The sequence below is a fragment of the Ochlerotatus camptorhynchus genome, unplaced genomic scaffold (genome assembly GCF_037179485.1).
Source record: "Ochlerotatus camptorhynchus isolate MF236.1 unplaced genomic scaffold, CSIRO-AGI_Acam_v1.1 ptg000160l, whole genome shotgun sequence".
NCBI classification, from domain to species: Eukaryota; Metazoa; Arthropoda; class Insecta; order Diptera; family Culicidae; genus Ochlerotatus; species Ochlerotatus camptorhynchus.
Genome location: NW_027040650.1, coordinates 161,887 through 184,214, shown reverse-complemented (window position 1 = coordinate 184,214; position 22,328 = coordinate 161,887). Strand labels below are relative to the sequence as shown.

Sequence of the window (22,328 nt, the reverse complement as noted above, 5' to 3'; positions counted from 1 at the left end):
TAGAGGAAATATGCCATCATCATATCGATTCTGTTGGCAGGTGTCCTGAAAACGGTTCACGCTATGTTTAAAGGTGACTTTTATTCAAAGTGAATGTACCTAAAATTTGATTGCACTATATGATAGTTTGGGACCTCTAGTTTCATAATCTATAAGATTTAAAATATTTCATCGGTAAAAATTGTTTTTTGTTTCATTTTTTATGTTTTTTAACGCACAAAAACGCTTTAAAAAAGCAGTTTTTTCCTCTAGATTTAAGAAAAATTTACGTGTAAAAGCATATGTGTTGGTTTATTCCTTTAAATTCCGTTATAGGTAATCTTTTGACAGATACGCGTATTTCGTCTACTACTTGCAGACTTCATCAGTGCCAAGTACTCAACACCACTGAAGAATCCATCTTTTATCTACGAATTAAATACTAATCAATAGGTACTAAAAATCAGCAGGTATCCTCTGCCATGTCACAATTTACCTAAACATGTACTTAAATTTAGTCTCCAACAGGTAGATGCATGCTACGATGTGTGGTTTTAGGTAGCGAAATGTCTTATGTATCCGGTTAAAGCATTTGAGTTAACTTATTTCTTAGTGTTCAAGTACTTACATTTGTAAACAGCAGTCAATGTTAATATATGAACTAAACCCTACGTAAAATCGATCTTTCCTTATGTGTTATTGATGCATGTTTAAGTTTTCGCGGCTGGCGGAATCAACGCGCCTACGTCTATGGAGTTTACGCAGAAGTTATTCGCAATGCGATAGAGCTCACCAAAAGTTTTTTTTTTGAGCTTCTGTAGTATAGAATTTGTCCGGTACGGGCGCGAAATATTGAAATGATTGATCCGTGCGGTAAAATAACTAAATAGAAAAAAAAAACTCAACGGTGAAATAAGTAGAATATTTAGGGAGGAATCCAAAATTAATCAACTTGTCAACGTATGCTATCACATTTATTTTGGTTGCACTCTTTAAGTGATAATAAGCTGTTTTTTCTCTACGGTTGTTTCGCGTGGCGTTCACAATTTGCGCGATTTTCGAATCTTACGTAATTTAGATGTCTAAACGGTTTGACTGACTCGAGGTCGTTCCTTAATCGGTGTTGGTACAGGTTAAACCTTTGCCGACTGTCGGATTCAACGCGCCTACGTCTACGGACCTTACGCAGAAGTGATACGCAATTCGGTAGAGCTTGTCAAACGGTTTGAGCTTATGTAGTTGTTGCCGCTGGGTGCACTGCTTCAGGTTGGCGTTCCGCGTTGTCGCCCCAGCTAAACTCCGATGACGGCTGTCAACGGTCAGCTGAACGTATGACAGGTGACAGTAAGGAAAGAAGGGGACAAACTACTTCCGACGGGGAACAACAGAACGGATAGCAAAGCAACAAGCAAAATAGAAGCTACTCCAGCGAACATTTTTTATTCTAAAATTTATTAATACCTAAGCGATTCAATTTTTTACTAGTAGTGAAGTTTGCCTAGTTAAAAGCACATACAGAAACATTTCTAAACAAGTAACAAACATAGATTTCAAGCATATCATTTGTACACATAGAACACCTTTAAAGCTGCACTAAATCGAAAAGATTTGTTTATGTGCTACTCAAAACCCGGTGTCCGAAACGTATAATTTTTCATTCTGCCTGCCGTAACAAATCTTTAAAATTTACGTTATGAGTGCGGGTCGTACCGGTGCGAATGAATCCACGCTCACGCTGGACATGGATAAGACGGGAGGCTACGTGAACTGCTCGCGCCCCGTTTCTTTCGATAATTTTGTGCAGTGTGACCAGTGCGATAGCTGGTGGCACATGCGTTGCGCAGGAGTGACGGGGTCGGTAGCCGAAAGACCATGGACTTGCCGCAATTGTCTGCCAACGAGTATCAACTCGAAGTCCACCAATAAGTCGGCCCGAATTGCCCTGAGATTGCAGAAGCTAGAGGAGGAGCGCGCAATTCAGCAGCGCGCAATGGAAGCGGAGAAAAGGGCCATCGAAATGGAGAAAAAGCTTATGCAGGAGAAGTATACTCTGCTGGAGGAGCAACTGGAGGAAGACAATGACAATATGAGCAACCGCAGCTGGGTGAGTCGACGAGCAAGCTTGCAACGAGTGATGCAATGGAAACAACGACATATCGGTCGCAGCTTCAAGGGAGTCAGCAGCGGTATACAGGCGCGATTCCCAAAACGGTTCCGAAGCGACAGGTCAACGATCACGTTACACAAACCGTAGGTAACATTACCCAACCCTCGCCCCCCGTAATGCCAACAGGTAAGCCACCAATTAATCCCACTATGAATCCAACATGTTCCGCTCAACCGAACTACAGTTCTTATCAAGATCTGCTAGCAAAATTGGGGTCAATTAGTCCGCTACTAAATTAAACAAGTTCGGCATGACCTATTGGGACGGAGCCTATTCTTCCAGGCCATCCCACCCCTACGGTTCCTCTCTCCACACCCGAATCTGGTCCTTCCCCCTCGCAGTTAGCCACCCGACAAGTAATGGCTCGCGACTTACCCACATTTTCCGGTAATCCCGCGGATTAGCCAATATTCATAAGCAGCTTTAACAATACTACGCTGGCTTGTGAATACAACAGTGCTGAGAATCTCGCTCGTCTCCAGCGCTGTTTGAAAGGCCACGCATACGAATCTGTCAAAAGCCGGTTACTGCTTCCCGAATCTGTTCCACAAGTAATCGATACCGTACGTCTGTTGTACGGAAGGCCCGAATTATTGATAAGTGCTTTGCTACAGAAGGTGCGGAGTGTTGCGGCGCCAAAAGCGGAGAAATTGGAGACCATCATCGACTTTGGAATGGCAGTACGCTGCCTGTGCGACCATTTGGAAGCGGCCGGACTACTAGAGCACCTTTCTAATCCAACCTTGCTGATGGAATTGGTGGAAAAACTATCGTCACACACCAAGATGCAAAGGGCGGAACATATGCAGCGGCACCCGGTTATCAATCTTAAAAACCTTCGGCGATTTCATGCACGGAGTGGTTACAGCGGTTAGCAGAGTAACAATATATGTTGGTGGGAGCAGCAGTGGCCAGCAGAAGCACAAAGTAGCAGTCAACAGTCACCTTAGCGGAGCAGAACCCATCTGTGAGTCAGCGAGCCAGAAGGAGCGTGTATGTGTTTGCTGTAAGAAATTTGGTCATCGTATAGCAGAGTGCCCGGTGTTCAAGTCGTATAACGTGAACGATCGATGGAAGCTCGCACAAACAAACGGTCTATGCTGGAGTTGTCTCAACGCACACGGTAGGAGGAGTTGCAGAAGTGCAACACAATGCATGATCGAAGGATGTCAATTCCGGCACCATCCACTGCTGCATTCAAACCGTTCGAGCGGTCAGCCTACGCCAAGGCTATCAACGGTGCAGAATCACACTCATCGACAATATAAACAAACTCTACTATTTCGTATTGATCCTGTCATCACCTCAGGACCCCGAGCGTCCATCGAAACGTTCGCCTTCCTGGACGACGGGTCAGATCTATCGCTGATTGAGAGCAGCCTGGTGGAGCAGCTCGGTATCGATGGATGGACGAAACCGTTGTGCCTCAAGTGGACAGGGAACGTTGCCAGAGTCGAGTTGGAGTCGAAACATGTTCGAGTTTCGATTAGAGGGGCGAACAGTCAGAAACAGTTCACCCTCAATGACATTCGTACTGTGAAGGAGCTGACTTTGCCGGATCAGAGCCTTAACTACAATGATCTTGCGCAACGTTACCGTTATCTTCAGGGTATGCCAATTGTCAGCTACGAGAAGGCTGTTCCCGCCTGTTAATTGGCGTAAATAACGTGAACCTTACGGTACCACTGCAAGTGAAAGAAGGCAAGAAAGGCGAGCCTATCGTGGTGGCACTCTTTAAATGATAATAAGCATTTTTTTTTCGCTTCGGTTAACTCGCACGGCTTTCGGAATTCGCGCGGTTTTCGTAACTTACATAATTTAGATATTTTGTTCGAAACGGATTTACTTATTTAATCGGTTTACTACGCTGATGAATCTACGCGCACACGTCACAGCATTTTTTCTATAACTATCTTGAAACAATACACACGGAATCCAGTGTTCAAGTGGCCAACATAGGCTAGTCCTTCTGCTGTATTGTCAAAGATAGAAGCAAAATTTATTCAAATGGGTCAAGTCTTGAAAACTACCCATTAAAAAAATCAAAGGTTGCAGAACATATATTTACAAAGGGGCACAATTTGACAAAGGATAACATTAATATCCTGCGGAATGTATCTTCGCCTTGGAAACTAGAAGTAGCAGAAAGTTTAGAAATATTTAAACATAATCCATCAACATTGCTTAATAGAGATCAAGGAAACGGATACACGAGACTCTTTAGCATGCTACCTAAAACCACACATCATAACATACATCTACCTGTTGGAGACTAAATTTAGGTACATGTTTAGGTAAATTGTGACATGGCAGTGGATACCTGCTGATTTTTAGTACCCATTGATTAGTATTTAACTCGTAGATAAAAGATGGATTCTTCAGTGGTGCTGAGTACTTGGCACGGAATTTAAAGGAAATAAACCAACATACTACAAAGCTCTTCATAAAAGGATTCCGTTAAGAGGTTTGACAAATTTTAAAGAGTGTTAAAACATTTTTACTGTCAGTTGACAACTAAGCCCCGTGCGTGAAAGACGTGTTTCTTTTATCCGTCTCGTTATCAGGTTACAAGCTAATGAGTTTTCTATCAGATGGGTGCTAAACGTGAGAACACCTTGGTAGTAGACTTTAGGGTGCTGCCGAAGCGACCAGATGCATCTGCCGTACAGAAATTCATGTACGGTGAGTTGAAACTGGACATAGCGGATGCCTTAAACATCCAGTTTCACAATGTTAGAAACTGTGTCTACGTCGAGATGGTAGATGCAGCAACAGCCAAGCGCTACTTTGCATCACATCATCTACAACACACTATGCAGTGCGAGAAAAAAGCTTACAAAATTCCCGTGTTCGTGGAAGACGAAGCCGTTAACGTGAGAATCCATGATCTCCCTCCGAAAACACCTAACACGGTGATTATAGAAAGTATGCGACCATACGGTACTATTCTTTTCATCAGCAGAGAAATGTGGAAGAATTATTTTCCCGGCATCTACAATGGAGTACGTGTAGTACGGATGAAACTCAAACAACTCATCCCTTCCTATCTGACGATCGATGGTGAGACAACATTGATTACATATCGCAATCAAGCAAACACCTGGAGGTTCTGTGGACAAAAGGCTCATCCCCGACAAAAGTGTAAAAGCTCTATATCACGCATTACTGTCAATGACCCTACAGACGCAGGAAAGGTCACAAACGATGAAAACAGCGAACAAACATTACTCGATACCAATCAAACCCAATCTACAATAGGCGAAACCAGCAAAAACACCCAGCACCAACACTCCGATGGAAACAATTGCGTACAAGAATCGACGGATAGTGAATCGGATGAATTTCTAACCGTCACCAACAAACGAAGGCTGTCAACGAAACAAAAACACAACAATGCGAAACGATATGTTACGAACCAGGGTTGCCGGAATGATGAATCAGCAGGAAATGAAAATTCGATGAAAGAAAAAGAAGACGAATTGTCAGTTCCGGACTCACCAGTCAAGACGAGGAGCAAAAATAAGCAGCTAGGAAGAAAGTGAAAAAAAATGAATTTGAATTAACTGTATTTTCATATATTATTTTTCAGAGACGAACCAGCCTACGGCTGAAAGTCTCTTTAATAAAGAAATCAAATCAAATTTTTACTGTGTCATGGCAAAAAGTTGGATTAAAAAAACCGGAAAAATCAACAATTTTTTCCAATCTTTACGGGTTCTCACTATGTGGTCCTTTGAAAAATCATGGACAATAACATGTTTGAAGGCCACACCTTCAAAGCAGATCATATAGCTACACACTTAGATTTTTTCGCCGAGATGGGCACCACCGAGCAGCTCGGGATTTTATTTTGCTGGATCTCAGTGAAAAACTTGCCGAGTTTCAGCTAACAAACGGAAGTTTTGCCGAGATCTGCTGATGTGAGGGAGCGATACTTCCATGAACAGTGACGAGTTGCCGAAACAAACAAGGAACTGTGGCAAACGTACCATCTGTAACCCAATACTTTGCCTGTCCAAGACGTCGTTCATGAGTTCCAAAAATTAAGGCTCTTTCATTATTGTCACCAAAGTCAGCAATCAATAGACGGTCTCCATTATTATCCTTCTGGAATTCATCCGGTAGATTATGCCTAACGTCCATTATGCCTAGCGTCCTTTATGCCCAACGTCCATTATGCCTATCGTACATTATGCCTAACGTCCGTATGCCTAACGTACGTATGCCTAACGTCCGTATGCCTAACGACCGTATGTCTAACGTCGTGCACCCGATTATGATTGATTAGGTGAATTAGAGATTTTAATTATTTATTCATTATAAATTCATTATAATTATCATTAGCATCATAATCATCAAATGAACTTAAATAAGAAACTTCAGAAAGTCTAATGACATAAAGTAGATTAACAAAAGAATTAAGATGCGGGGGGTCCGCTTAGAGAGGCAACTAACCTTTAAAGTTGTAGAATAAAGCTTCTTATTTAGTCTTGAACTTTAATAAGAAAACGCAAGCAGATTAACAAGGAGAGGAATAGTTTATCAAATAAGTACAAGTAGAGGTATGTGACAATTAATTACTTATAAACTTTTGGAGGTATTGATTTCCCCTGAGTTTGTTGTACTCGATTACTATATTATTCTCTCAATACGCAAAATCTCTTATATATACGGTTAAAGCATTTGAGTTAACTTATTTCTTAGTGTTCAAGTACCTACATTTGTAAACAGCAGTCAATGTTAATCTATGAACTAAACCCTACGTAAAATCGATCTTTCCTTATGTGGTATTGATGCATGTTTAACTTTTCGCGGCTGTCGGTATCAACGCGCCTACGTCTACGGAGCTTACGCAGAAGTGATTCGCAATGCCGTAGAGCTCACCAAAAGTTTTTTGAGCTTCTGCAGTATAGAATTTGTTCGGTACGGTCGCGAAATCTTGAAATGATTGATGATATAATTAAAATAACTTAATTGAAACAAAGCTCAACAATAAAATAAGTAGAATATTTAGGGAGGAAACCAAAATTAATCAACTTGCCAACGTAGGCTATCACATTTATTTTGGTGGCACTCTTTAAGTGATAATAAGCTGTTTTTTCTCTACGGTTGTTTCGCGTGGCGTTCACAACTACCGCGATTTTCGTATCTTACGTAATTTAGATGCTTAGCTCTAAATGGTTTTACTGACTCGAGGTCGTTCCTTAAGCGGTGTTGGTACAGGTTAAACCTTTGCCGACTGTCGGATTCAACACGCCTACGTCTACGGAGCTTACGCAGAAGTGATACGCAATTCGGTAGACCTTGTCAAACCTTTTTGAGCTTATGTAGTATAGAATTTGATCAGTATGGTCGCGAAATCTTGAAATGATTGATACGTGCGGTAAAATAACTTAATTGAAACAAAGCTCAACAATAAAATAAGTAGAATATCTAGGAAGGAAACCAAAATTAATCAACCTGCCAACAAAGGCTATCACATTTATTTTGGTGGCACTCTTTAAATGATAATAAGCCTTTTTTTCTCGCTTCGGTTGTCTCGCACGGCTTTCTGAATTCGCGTGGTTTTCGTAACTTACATAATTTAGATATTTCGTTCGAAACGGATTTACTTATTCAATCGGTTTACTACGCGGATGTATCTACGCGCACTCGTCACAGCATTTGTTCTATAACTATCTTGAAACAATACACACGGAATCCAGTGTTCAAGCGGCCAACATAGGCTAGTCCTTCTGCTGTATTGTCAAAAATAAAAGCAAAATTTATTCAAATGGGTCAAGTGTTGAAAACTAAGCTGTCACGCAGCTCCAGCTTGATACCCAATAAAAAAAGAAAAGAAAAGAAACTTACCAAAAAGTGAAACATCACTAGACTATTCATGATACTCTGGAACTGCGAGGGAAGCTGGAATCGAATCCGGATGAACTTAGCCATCCGATGGCCACCAAACACATCCAGGCTTGCTTCTACTCACTTGCTATAAAAATGATTATCGGAATTTTGAAATTATTAGGTATTATAATTATATTTTGTTCTTGCTAGATACAAGAAGAGGTTGAAAGGCAAGTGTTTGACACTTAAAACCTGTCAATTTCGCTTTCAGAGTGTCACAATCAGCAATTCTATGATTCGTGAGCGTTCACTTAGAGTGAGCGCTCGCGAGACGTAAAATCGCTGATTGTGACTATCTGCAAGCGAATTAGACAGGTTTTATGTGTGACACTTGCATTTTAATATCTTTTTGTATCTAACATGTTATCAATTATTTCAAAATTCCGAAAATCATTTTTTTACAGCAAGTGAGTGGAAGCAAGCCTGGTTGACATGACTGATTCTCAAAAATTTGGTTACCACATTTTAAGATTCAGTCACTATTGGAAAGATATGACCATAGGGTAACTCTAAGTCCAGAAGGTCCCGAAGAAACTTGCTCACCAGCTCAGCTCTGGTACTTCGGTTCCAAGCTAATCAATGCACCCCTCGAAACATAGGAAAATCCACGAACCCCTCGTTTTATCTAGTACTAGAATTTCGACTTGAATGGGGTACTCCTATAGATGTACTTGGGACCAATAGGCTAGTCAAGTAGTGAGCCAATTTAAAACCGTTAGTTTCCATTGGTTGAATATGTGCTATCAAATGGAACAGACAGGGAACCAATAGGACTTGTGGTTGGCTAGTCGGAACTAGAAAATCTGTTAGAGATAGGAAAATGGTCCATTTCTGAAAGTAGAAACTTGAGTTTTTAAATTAGCTACAATCATGAGCTTAGAAAAATTATACCATGGCTAGTCGGAACTAGAAAATCTGTTAGAGATGGGAAAATGGTCCATTCCTGAAAGTAGAAACTTGAGTTTCTAAATTAGCTACAATCATGAGCTTAGAAAAAATATACCATGGCCGAAAAACGGTATTCTGGATATCAGGAATCACCTGGAAAATGGTTAATTCCTGAAAGTTTGGAGTTTGGCGATTTTTTTTTCTAAATTGCATGGAATCATGAACATAGAGGAAATATGCCATCATCATATCGATTCTGTTGGCAGGTGTCCTGAAAACGGTTCACGCTATGTTTAAAGGTGACTTTTATTCAAAGTGAATGTACCTAAAATTTGATTGCACTATATGATAGTTTGGGACCTCTAGTTTCATAATCTATAAGATTTAAAATATTTCATCGGTAAAAATGGTTTTTTGTTTAATTTTTTATGTTTTTTAACGCACAAAAACGCTTTAAAAAAGCAGTTTTTTCCTCTAGATTTAAGAAAAATTTACGTGTAAAAGCATATGTGTTGGTTTATTCCTTTAAATTCCGTTATAGGTAATCTTTTGACAGATACGCGTATTTCGTCTACTACTTGCAGACTTCATCAGTGCCAAGTACTCAACGCCACTGAAGAATCCATCTTTTATCTACGAATTAAATACTAATCAATAGGTACTAAAAATCAGCAGGTATCCTCTGCCATGTCACAATTTACCTAAACATGTACTTAAATTTAGTCTCCAACAGGTAGATGCATGCTACGATGTGTGGTTTTAGGTAGCGAAATTTCTTATGTATGCGGTTAAAGCATTTGAGTTAACTTATTTCTTAGTGTTCAAGTACTTACATTTGTAAACAGCAGTCAATGTTAATATATGAACTAAACCCTACGTAAAATCGATCTTTCCTTATGTGTTATTGATGCATGTTTAAGTTTTCGCGGCTGGCGGAATCAACGCGCCTACGTCTATGGAGTTTACGCAGAAGTTATTCGCAATGCGATAGAGCTCACCAAAAGTTTTTTTTTGAGCTTCTGTAGTATAGAATTTGTCCGGTACGGGCGCGAAATATTGAAATGATTGATCCGTGCGGTAAAATAACTAAATAGAAAAAAAAAACTCAACAGTGAAATAAGTAGAATATTTAGGGAGGAATCCAAAATTAATCAACTTGTCAACGTATGCTATCACATTTATTTTGGTTGCACTCTTTAAGTGATAATAAGCTGTTTTTTCTCTACGGTTGTTTCGCGTGGCGTTCACAATTTGCGCGATTTTCGTATCTTACGTAATTTAGATGTCTAAACGGTTTGACTGACTCGAGGTCGTTCCTTAATCGGTGTTGGTACAGGTTAAACCTTTGCCGACTGTCGGATTCAACGCGCCTACGTCTACGGACCTTACGCAGAAGTGATACGCAATTCGGTAGAGCTTGTCAAACGGTTTGAGCTTATGTAGTTGTTGCCGCTGGGTGCACTGCTTCAGGTTGGCGTTCCGCGTTGTCGCCCCAGCTAAACTCCGATGACGGCTGTCAACGGTCAGCTGAACGTATGACAGGTGACAGTAAGGAAAGAAGGGGACAAACTACTTCCGACGAGGAACAACAGAACGGATAGCAAAGCAACAAGCAAAATAGAACCTACTGCAGCGAACATTTTTTATTCTAAAATTTATTAATACCTAAGCGATTCAATTTTTTACTAGTAGTGAAGTTTGCCTAGTTAAAAGCACATACAGAAACATTTCTAAACAAGTAACAAACATAGATTTCAAGCATATCATTTGTACACATAGAACACCTTTAAAGCTGCACTAAATCGAAAAGATTTGTTTATGTGCTGCTCAAAACCCGGTGTCCGAAACGTATAATTTTTCATTCTGCCTGCCGTAACAAATCTTTAAAATTTACGTTATGAGTGCGGGTCGTACCGGTGCGAATGAATCCACGCTCACGCTGGACATGGATAAGACGGGAGGCTACGTGAACTGCTCGCGCCCCGTTTCTTTCGATAATTTTGTGCAGTGTGACCAGTGCGATAGCTGGTGGCACATGCGTTGCGCAGGAGTGACGGGGTCGGTAGCCGAAAGACCATGGACTTGCCGCAATTGTCTGCCAACGAGTATCAACTCGAAGTCCACCAATAAGTCGGCCCGAATTGCCCTGAGATTGCAGAAGCTAGAGGAGGAGCGCGCAATTCAGCAGCGCGCAATGGAAGCGGAGAAAAGGGCCATCGAAATGGAGAAAAAGCTTATGCAGGAGAAGTATACTCTGCTGGAGGAGCAACTGGAGGAAGACAATGACAATATGAGCAACCACAGCTGGGTGAGTCGACGAGCAAGCTTGCAACGAGTGATGCAATGGAAACAACGACATATCGGTCGCAGCTTCAAGGGAGTCAGCAGCGGTATACAGGCGCGATTCCCAAAACGGTTCCGAAGCGACAGGTCAACGATCACGTTACACAAACCGTAGGTAACATTACCCAACCCTCGCCCCCCGTAATGCCAACAGGTAAGCCACCAATTAATCCCACTATGAATCCAACATGTTCCGCTCAACCGAACTACAGTTCTTATCAAGATCTGCTAGCAAAATTGGGGTCAATTAGTCCGCTACTAAATTAAACAAGTTCGGCATGACCTATTGGGACGGAGCCTATTCTTCCAGGCCATCCCACCCCTACGGTTCCTCTCTCCACACCCGAATCTGGTCCTTCCCCCTCGCAGTTAGCCACCCGACAAGTAATGGCTCGCGACTTACCCACATTTTCCGGTAATCCCGCGGATTAGCCAATATTCATAAGCAGCTTTAACAATACTACGCTGGCTTGTGAATACAACAGTGCTGAGAATCTCGCTCGTCTCCAGCGCTGTTTGAAAGGCCACGCATACGAATCTGTCAAAAGCCGGTTACTGCTTCCCGAATCTGTTCCACAAGTAATCGATACCGTACGTCTGTTGTACGGAAGGCCCGAATTATTGATAAGTGCTTTGCTACAGAAGGTGCGGAGTGTTGCGGCGCCAAAAGCGGAGAAATTGGAGACCATCATCGACTTTGGAATGGCAGTACGCTGCCTGTGCGACCATTTGGAAGCGGCCGGACTACTAGAGCACCTTTCTAATCCAACCTTGCTGATGGAATTGGTGGAAAAACTATCGTCACACACCAAGATGCAAAGGGCGGAACATATGCAGCGGCACCCGGTTATCAATCTTAAAAACCTTCGGCGATTTCATGCACGGAGTGGTTACAGCGGTTAGCAGAGTAACAATATATGTTGGTGGGAGCAGCAGTGGCCAGCAGAAGCACAAAGTAGCAGTCAACAGTCACCTTAGCGGAGCAGAACCCATCTGTGAGTCAGCGAGCCAGAAGGAGCGTGTATGTGTTTGCTGTAAGAAATTTGGTCATCGTATAGCAGAGTGCCCGGTGTTCAAGTCGTATAACGTGAACGATCGATGGAAGCTCGCACAAACAAACGGTCTATGCTGGAGTTGTCTCAACGCACACGGTAGGAGGAGTTGCAGAAGTGCAACACAATGCATGATCGAAGGATGTCAATTCCGGCACCATCCACTGCTGCATTCAAACCGTTCGAGCGGTCAGCCTACGCCAAGGCTATCAACGGTGCAGAATCACACTCATCGACAATATAAACAAACTCTACTATTTCGTATTGATCCTGTCATCACCTCAGGACCCCGAGCGTCCATCGAAACGTTCGCCTTCCTGGACGACGGGTCAGATCTATCGCTGATTGAGAGCAGCCTGGTGGAGCAGCTCGGTATCGATGGATGGACGAAACCGTTGTGCCTCAAGTGGACAGGGAACGTTGCCAGAGTCGAGTTGGAGTCGAAACATGTTCGAGTTTCGATTAGAGGGGCGAACAGTCAGAAACAGTTCACCCTCAATGACATTCGTACTGTGAAGGAGCTGACTTTGCCGGATCAGAGCCTTAACTACAATGATCTTGCGCAACGTTACCGTTATCTTCAGGGTATGCCAATTGTCAGCTACGAGAAGGCTGTTCCCGCCTGTTAATTGGCGTAAATAACGTGAACCTTACGGTACCACTGCAAGTGAAAGAAGGCAAGAAAGGCGAGCCTATCGTGGTGGCACTCTTTAAATGATAATAAGCATTTTTTTTTCGCTTCGGTTAACTCGCACGGCTTTCGGAATTCGCGCGGTTTTCGTAACTTACATAATTTAGATATTTTGTTCGAAACGGATTTACTTATTTAATCGGTTTACTACGCTGATGAATCTACGCGCACACGTCACAGCATTTTTTCTATAACTATCTTGAAACAATACACACGGAATCCAGTGTTCAAGTGGCCAACATAGGCTAGTCCTTCTGCTGTATTGTCAAAGATAGAAGCAAAATTTATTCAAATGGGTCAAGTCTTGAAAACTACCCATTAAAAAAATCAAAGGTTGCAGAACATATATTTACAAAGGGGTACAATTTGACAAAGGATAACATTAATATCCTGCGGAATGTATCTTCGCCTTGGAAACTAGAAGTAGCAGAAAGTTTAGAAATATTTAAACATAATCCATCAACATTGCTTAATAGAGATCAAGGAAACGGATACACGAGACTCTTTAGCATGCTACCTAAAACCACACATCATAACATACATCTACCTGTTGGAGACTAAATTTAGGTACATGTTTAGGTAAATTGTGACATGGCAGTGGATACCTGCTGATTTTTAGTACCCATTGATTAGTATTTAACTCGTAGATAAAAGATGGATTCTTCAGTGGTGCTGAGTACTTGGCACGGAATTTAAAGGAAATAAACCAACATACTACAAAGCTCTTCATAAAAGGATTCCGTTAAGAGGTTTGACAAATTTTAAAGAGTGTTAAAACATTTTTACTGTCAGTTGACAACTAAGCCCCGTGCGTGAAAGACGTGTTTCTTTTATCCGTCTCGTTATCAGGTTACAAGCTAATGAGTTTTCTATCAGATGGGTGCTAAACGTGAGAACACCTTGGTAGTAGACTTTAGGGTGCTGCCGAAGCGACCAGATGCATCTGCCGTACAGAAATTCATGTACGGTGAGTTGAAACTGGACATAGCGGATGCCTTAAACATCCAGTTTCACAATGTTAGAAACTGTGTCTACGTCGAGATGGTAGATGCAGCAACAGCCAAGCGCTACTTTGCATCACATCATCTACAACACACTATGCAGTGCGAGAAAAAAGCTTACAAAATTCCCGTGTTCGTGGAAGACGAAGCCGTTAACGTGAGAATCCATGATCTCCCTCCGAAAACACCTAACACGGTGATTATAGAAAGTATGCGACCATACGGTACTATTCTTTTCATCAGCAGAGAAATGTGGAAGAATTATTTTCCCGGCATCTACAATGGAGTACGTGTAGTACGGATGAAACTCAAACAACTCATCCCTTCCTATCTGACGATCGATGGTGAGACAACATTGATTACATATCGCAATCAAGCAAACACCTGGAGGTTCTGTGGACAAAAGGCTCATCCCCGACAAAAGTGTAAAAGCTCTATATCACGCATTACTGTCAATGACCCTACAGACGCAGGAAAGGTCACAAACGATAAAAACAGCGAACAAACATTACTCGATACCAATCAAACCCAATCTACAATAGGCGAAACCAGCAAAAACACCCAGCACCAACACTCCGATGGAAACAATTGCGTACAAGAATCGACGGATAGTGAATCGGATGAATTTCTAACCGTCACCAACAAACGAAGGCTGTCAACGAAACAAAAACACAACAATGCGAAACGATATGTTACGAACCAGGGTTGCCGGAATGATGAATCAGCAGGAAATGAAAATTCGATGAAAGAAAAAGAAGACGAATTGTCAGTTCCGGACTCACCAGTCAAGACGAGGAGCAAAAATAAGCAGCTAGGAAGAAAGTGAAAAAAAAATGAATTTGAATTAACTGTATTTTCATATATTATTTTTCAGAGACGAACCAGCCTACGGCTGAAAGTCTCTTTAATAAAGAAATCAAATCAAATTTTTACTGTGTCATGGCAAAAAGTTGGATTAAAAAAACCGGAAAAATCAACAATTTTTTCCAATCTTTACGGGTTCTCACTATGTGGTCCTTTGAAAAATCATGGACAATAACATGTTTGAAGGCCACACCTTCAAAGCAGATAACTATTAGATTACAATTATTGACATACAATCATAACGGGTGTTCAATAAAAATTAAGAATTGTTTCAATCATATAGCTACACACTTAGATTTTTTCGCCGAGATGGGCACCACCGAGCAGCTCGGGATTTTATTTTGCTGGATCTCAGTGAAAAACTTGCCGAGATTCAGCTAACAAACGGAAGTTTTGCCGAGATCTCAGCTAACAAACATATTTTTTGCTGAATTTCCAGCAAAATAAAATGCCGAGCTGCTCGGTGGTGCCCATCTCGGCAAAAAAATCTTAGTGTGTAGTAATTTTTTTTTTTTTTCAACGAATTAGTATTTTTTATTAAAAACATAATGTTTATTCTTCAAAAAAATCGTCAATGAATATTGGAGAAGGGGCCCTGGTCAGCCGTACGACGCAACTTAGTCGAGATGCTCTCACAAGAGCGCTGGACGGCACTGAAATCATTATCATTTTTTATTGAACACCCGTTATTACCTTTTGAACACCTGTACACAGCAAGATAACAACTTCCGCAAATAAGTTTAGGATAAATTTTCAAACCAATAAATCATTGATGATACAAAATCTGACATATCTTCAATGGTGAAGCAATTGAAAACAATGGTATAAATAACAGTAGGCACATTGACCTTGTGTCTGAAATTAAGAGATAATATAATACGAAAAAAAGGTTGATTTTTCCGGTTTTTTAGTCCAATGGCACAGAAAAAATGTTTTTACACGTATTTTTTTCTTAAAACTGGAGGAAAAAACTGCTTTTTTAGATTTGCGACATCTTGTTCCAATATTTTTTAATAAACGTATTTTTACGTCTAACAAAACATAAAAAATGAAACAAAAAACAATTTTTACCGATGAAATATTTTAAATCTTACAGATTATCAAACTATAGGTCCCAACCTATCATCTAATGAAATAAAATTTTAGGTACATTCACTTTGAATAAAAGTCGCCTTTAAACATAGCGTGCGTTGCGGAAACACCGGGAAAATGGTTAGTTCCTGAAAGTACACAGTTAAAAAAAATAGTGTAAATTTCTGTTATTGCTGCTTGGACTGCTCCAAAAACGAAAAAGTGTGATAAAACTACACATGTAGGTCAAATTGTCTTGAGATCTTCAGTCTTGTTGTTTGCATCATAAGGAATAAGTGCACCGAAGACACTTTTATCACACTTTTTAATTATAAAAAACGCGCTTCTTGGTGTGAAATGCGCAATACTATCAACAATCAATACAAAACTAACGATTTTAAATTTGCTCACTACTTGACTAGCCTATTGGTCCCAAGCAAACGATTAACGAACACCATTCTAGTCGAAATTTTAGTACTACGCAATGTTTGTTTTGATTCGCTATGAAAGTTTGACAGGTAAAATGAGGGGTTATTGGTTTTTCCTATGTTTCGAGGGGTGAATCGATTAGCTTGGGACCGAAGAGAGTACCAGAGCGGAGCCAAAAAGTTGAGCAGGTTATTTCAGAACCTTCTAGTCTTAGAGTTACCTCTATGATACTATCAACCAATGGCAACTAACAATGATATAAATAAAAACGCACTTCTTAGTGCGCTTCTTGGTGTGAAATGCGCAATACTATCAACCGATGCAAATCGAATAACGTGCCCCATTCTAGTCGAAAAGTTTGACAGATAAAATGAGGGGTTCGTGGATTTTCCTATGTTTCGAGGGTTGCATCGAATAGCTTGGGACCGAAGATAGTGCCAGAGGTGAGCCAAAAAGTTGAACATGTTTCTTCGGGACCTTCTGGTCTTAGAGTTACCTCTATGATACTATGATGCACATTAATGGGGCGTCATATATCACACATGTTTACATTATAGATTGTGTCAATTTATGAGACATTTAATTAAAAATTCCAAATAGAATATGCAACCAACCATCTTTATATGCTGTATTTCATGCAAGTTGCTAGCTTACGTGAAAAGGAAGTTTACATGGATGGTAACATCACCATTAAAATGCAGTTTTTTTTGCTCGATACAGAGGAAGCGGTTGAAGTGCTGGAAGAAGAGATAGTGGAGATGGATGTGACGTCCCCGGATGGTGACAAGAGCAATGGATGAGAAACAGCAATGGATGAGAAACAGCAGCCATCTGCTTTTAAACATCGAAACGATGCATATTACTTCTTAAAATTCGGGATAGTGGACTATACCGAGAAGAAGCGGATACAAGACAAAGAGAGCCAAGCGGCGGGCGCTGTCGAAGGAAAAACAATTGGAAGAAGCAAGAGTGTTGAAGGCACGGCTGACAGCAGAAGCTAAGCTCAAGTCACCTACCAGGAAGAGTAAAAAGAACTCATAAACATTGAAACTCATTAGTATTGTTATTTAAATATCCTTTGGACATTTGAGCCTAACAAATTAACTAGTGGGCTGTTCATAAACTACGTAGACTCTACGTTCTAGATCTTAAATTAATTAGTGTAGATTGCCAGACACTCTCGATTTCTTTCGAATCTCGTGTCTACTGTTTAATATCACCTTGGAAGGTGTGATTCGAATAGCGGAGATTGCTACGAGTGGTGCGATTTTCCAGCTCTTGGCTCGATGACATTGACATCATGGCACGCAACTTTGAGAATATAGAGGAAACGTTCCCAATTGGATTGGACTCCATTAATGCATCAAAGACTAAATACATGAGAGGAAGAGGTTCAAGAGAGGATACTATTAGCGACGCTTTCATTCGGAAGGGAAGTAAAGCAGTTGGTCGCTGGTTCATGAGTTGATGGGTCGATAGGTGTGGGAGCTGCCTCCCTGGCGTCGGTTACTTTGCTGCTCAGCACGGAAAACAAGATTGACGGAAAACAACTCATCAACTCATGAACCCGTGACCAACTGCTTTACTTCCCTTCCGCATGAAAGCGTCGCTAATAGTATCCTCTCTTGAACCTCTTCCTCTAATGTATTTTGTCCTTGATGCATTAATGGAGTCCAATCCAATTGGGTTTAGCCTTTAGTCTGGATGAACGTTTCCGCCATATTCTCAAAGTTGCGAAGGAAGGCGTGATCAGAGATGTTATGCCTCAGAACATCCCGGTGGCGCTGACTGGGATTAAACTCAGGCCTGCTGGGGTGAGAGGTAATCACGCTTACCACTACACCACCGGCACCGCTCAGATTATAAGGTTATAACATGTTATAGCGCTATCTTGATGGTGGTTTCTGTGTTGCAATTATTTGACAACCGTTATAACGTGTTATAACTGCTCAGTCTGGACAGCGTTTTAACCTCCATCTGATCAAATGATGGCATTCATTTGAATACCTCTTTTACTCAGCGTTTCTCCGAGCTACTCTGGTTTGCTCTGAGATCTAATCTAATTTGTGACGAAAACAGAATTAGCAGGGCATATAGTTTTGGAATCGGACCATGCAAATGTCAGTTCGATAACGAAATGAAAACAATGAATGAAGAAAATAAATGGTTGCAATGTTGAAATAAGGAAATGATCTCGTTTTCTAGCAGTGCATTGAATTTTTGACTATTTTCTTAAATCATTCTGATGATGATGACATTTTCTGCAGGGCACTTTTCTTTTTGCAATGGTAATGAAATTGACCAGGATCTTGCTACCGTAATACTGGGCATGCAGATGCTTAGAGCAAGCGAATGGATATTTCTGCCGGCTAGCTCCGGTGGGAACATAAGCTTGAAGATCCTGTGAGGGTCTCGATTTCTAGAACAGGAAAATATAAACGTACAAACTAGTCCACCAAACCCCTACAGACGCCCCCCTAGCTCCATTTATTTTGTATCAAAACAGCAATGTTATTGCGTGATGTTTGTTTTGCTAGCAGGTTCTCCGATGAATTTAGTGTATTTTACGGCATAGATCACAGGCTGAAAAAAATAATCTAACGTTCCTTTACACCAAAAACATTGATTGCTTGGGCTGCGCTGTCAAAACAATCGTGATAATAAAATCGTTCATCAGAGACAAAAGAGTTCCTCAGTGTTTCTGGATTGCTCTTAATTTCTAACTGTCTTCCCCCTCGGTTCAGTGGTACTGTTTACGTGGACTTCTGTAGATTTTCTCGATAATTTTTCAGACTGCATTGAGATGTAAACCACACTTCTGCACTGTCCACGCGCAACACTTGGTGTTGAGTACATGGTACTGATGAAGCCTGCAAGTGGTAGACGAAATACGCGTATCTGTCAAAAGATAAGCAATTATAACGGAATTTAAAGGAAATAAACCAACACACTCAAGACTCTTCATAAAAATCATTTTGCTGTTGAAAATCTCGAGATAAAAAGATAAATATCCCATTTAAGGGCCATGTACCGAACCATCAAAATAAAGTAAAAACGTAAAAAAGTAACATGTGGGTAAAGCTAGAAAATCTATTATTTCAAATAAAAATAAATGAGAAACGATCTGAACTTACCGAACAGATGTAATTATTTAGTCTTATCATCACGGGTAAAATTTGACGTTGACAGAGTAAAGCTGTTGTACCCGATGTTGGATGAGGATAAACTGGCTGCAATACAAGATGTTAGTCCCTGTATGCTGATTGGTTCGAACAACGCTAATATGTTGTACCCCTGAAGACGGTGCAATACTCACTGAATAGTTTGCAGTTGACTCGGTGCCATCTGGGTTGGACGATTCACTGAGTAATTGAACCGAACGCTGCTGGATCAAAAGATTGGCATCACTGGTAAGTCCCCGAAGATAGCAGATGAAGATCAACGTGCACTGGATATAATGAACCGTGCAATCACGCGACGAGTAGATCGCTTCGAGGTAGGACAGATCTACAAGTACAATAACTTCACTTTTCCGGATAGCAAGCCACATACACTGCTTCTACTTCAGATCGCCGAGAAAAAGATGGATTTTCGTTGAACGATCTGCAACTGAAAGGTCCTGATTTCGTTCCCGCATTGATTACGATCCTGATGCGCGCTAGGAAGAAGAAGATTGTTTTTGTGGCGGAAATCATAGAGATCATTCGCTATGGATCGCTCTAGCTTCTACAAAAGTGAGTCTGGAGTCTAGGATCACACCTAGGTCCCTTACAATTTTACATTTTTCTACTTTTTGGTTGCCTAAAAATATTTCAAAAAGAGGTGTTTCTATTTTTCTGCTAAAAACAATTGTGTTGCATTTTTTTACATTGAGTTGGAGTACACCAAGTGTTGAATAAGTTGATTTGATTCTGAAATTCTTCTGTGTCGATAGAATTACTTATTTCCATGAAGAGCTTCATGTCGTCTGCATATATAAGAACTTTTATAAGTATGTAGGAAATGTCGTTTACGTACAAAATAAAAAGAATTGGGCCTAAATGAGAACCCTGGGGCACCTCAGAGGTGACCGAAATAGGTGCTGAAAGTTTATTCTGAAAACGAACTATTTGTTTGCGTTGCGTTAAGTATGATTGCTAATCTAGCCAATTCAGAAGTCTAGATTCCATTCCTATTTTTTGCAATTTAAAGAGTTATAATGGTATGTCGATTCGGTCAGTATAAAAAGCTTCCACATGCTTGCCATTGTCCATTGTGTTAAGAATGAAGGTTACAAATTCAAGAAGATTAGAGGTAGCTGAACGACCTTTAAAAAAACCGTGCTGTTTGTTTGTAATTTGATTTTTTACTTGCTGAAAAATTTTGCCGTTTACTATTGATTCAAAAAATTTTGGGATGCAATAACAATTCCACGATAATTACGGATGTCAGATTTCTTGCCTGATTTGATTTCGTGCCTATCACCAAATGAGACGATTTCCAAATTTCAGGGAATTTTCCATTTTTCAGAGACATATTGAAAAGGCGTTCTAAAGGAAGGGTGAGTTGTTCTGAAAGATTCTTCAAGAATACAGATGCAATTCCGTCAGATCCTGGTCCTTTAGATGCGTCCAAATTGTTTAGTGCATTGAGGACTTCATGTTGACAATGCTCTTAGTACGCTCTGTCAAGACTGCCCTTCGTGCAATGGTACGGGATAGGCACCCTACGGACTTGGTGCTGCGTACTGCTTTGTGTGAGGCAATGAACACAGTAAACAACAGACCTTTGACACACGTTCCGGATGACCCCCTGGACCCTGAACCGATAACACCAAACATGTTGCTGCTTGGTCGAAACAATTCAATCCAGTTCGACCATAATTTTGATGAACGAGATCTTAACTGTCGTGCTACCTACAAGCATTCTCAGATCTACGTGGATCATTTCAGGCGCAGGTGGATAGCCTCGTCCCGTCCGGAGTTGATCAGCAGCCGCAAGTGGCCGGACAGCAGGAATTACCACGATTATCACGTCGGTGATCTAGTGATGACAGTGGACGAATCGCTACACCGAGGAAGCTGACCTAAAGGAGTTGTAGAGAACATCTACCAAGGGCCGGATGGAAAGGTGAGAACAGTTGCGCTGCGGACATTAAAGTCAACCTACAAAAGACCTGTAAGTAAGCTTGTGTTGCTCCAGGCCATCAGCTCGGTTCCTGGCCCGGAGAATGTTGAAACACTGACAGTCTAAACTTTTGTACTCGGGTATCGCAGTCATCGCGCCGTCAACCGTCAGGCCACCCCTGAGCGTAACCATCGCAATAAAATAAACATCGTAGCAAGCGGGTGTGAAAAAAAGAAAAAGAGAGTGAAAAAATTAGTTGATTTGTCTCCAAGTTTGTAAGAAGTTTTCCTCAATAAATAAATACCCGTTTATAAGGGGATACCTTCTTTGCTCTTGTTCACATTTTTATTGATCATCCGTGGCTTGTAAAAGGAATAAATAAATTAATACAATATTTCATTCCATATCTGAAGATAAAAATATCCCGGCTAAATGAACCTGCTTTGATTTCCTTTTTGGTTGATGTGAGCCAGTAGAATGGAAATCTCCTTCACATGTAGACCGCTGTTAGCCATGATGGATTGTTGAAGACGTGTAGAAAATGCATGCGCTTTCAAGAAATACTTTATACTTTAAGCTAATATTACCAACGAAATAAATTTTTATCGGCGTTAAAACAGGTTTTCCATCTAAGGTTTTAAAAATAAAATATGTAACCCAGCTGTTCCGTGCAAAACAAGCCAAAGTAGCTTCCAAAACACAACGCAAACGATCGTCACCCAAAGCACTCCAGGCGAATTGAAGGACACCAAACGGGAAGGGAGACTATACAGGGTGTTTGGTTCCGGGTTTTACATATTTTTAGGGTAGGGCTCCTAAAGTTATGAAAAAATCCCCATGAA

At 40.9% G+C, this 22,328-nt stretch overlaps 3 protein-coding genes across 3 annotated transcripts in view; all 3 read left to right on the top strand.

Annotated features, from left to right (window-relative positions):
- Golgin104 (Golgin 104) overlaps positions 1 to 22,328 on the top strand; it is a 192,719-nt gene that overhangs the window by 28,546 nt on the left and 141,845 nt on the right. The gene's annotated exons all lie outside the window — the stretch shown is intronic.
- LOC135701413 (uncharacterized) lies at positions 1,689 to 5,905 on the top strand. The gene has a single exon (XM_065222205.1). The coding sequence runs from the start codon at positions 4,738 to 4,740 to the stop codon at positions 5,686 to 5,688; it is 951 nt and encodes a 316-aa protein (XP_065078277.1). The 5' UTR covers positions 1,689 to 4,737; the 3' UTR covers positions 5,689 to 5,905.
- Positions 13,889 to 14,912, top strand: LOC135701416 (uncharacterized). Its single transcript, XM_065222208.1, has 2 exons — positions 13,889 to 14,781; positions 14,891 to 14,912. The coding sequence occupies exons 1-2, from the start codon at positions 13,892 to 13,894 to the stop codon at positions 14,910 to 14,912; spliced, it is 912 nt and encodes a 303-aa protein (XP_065078280.1). The 5' UTR covers positions 13,889 to 13,891.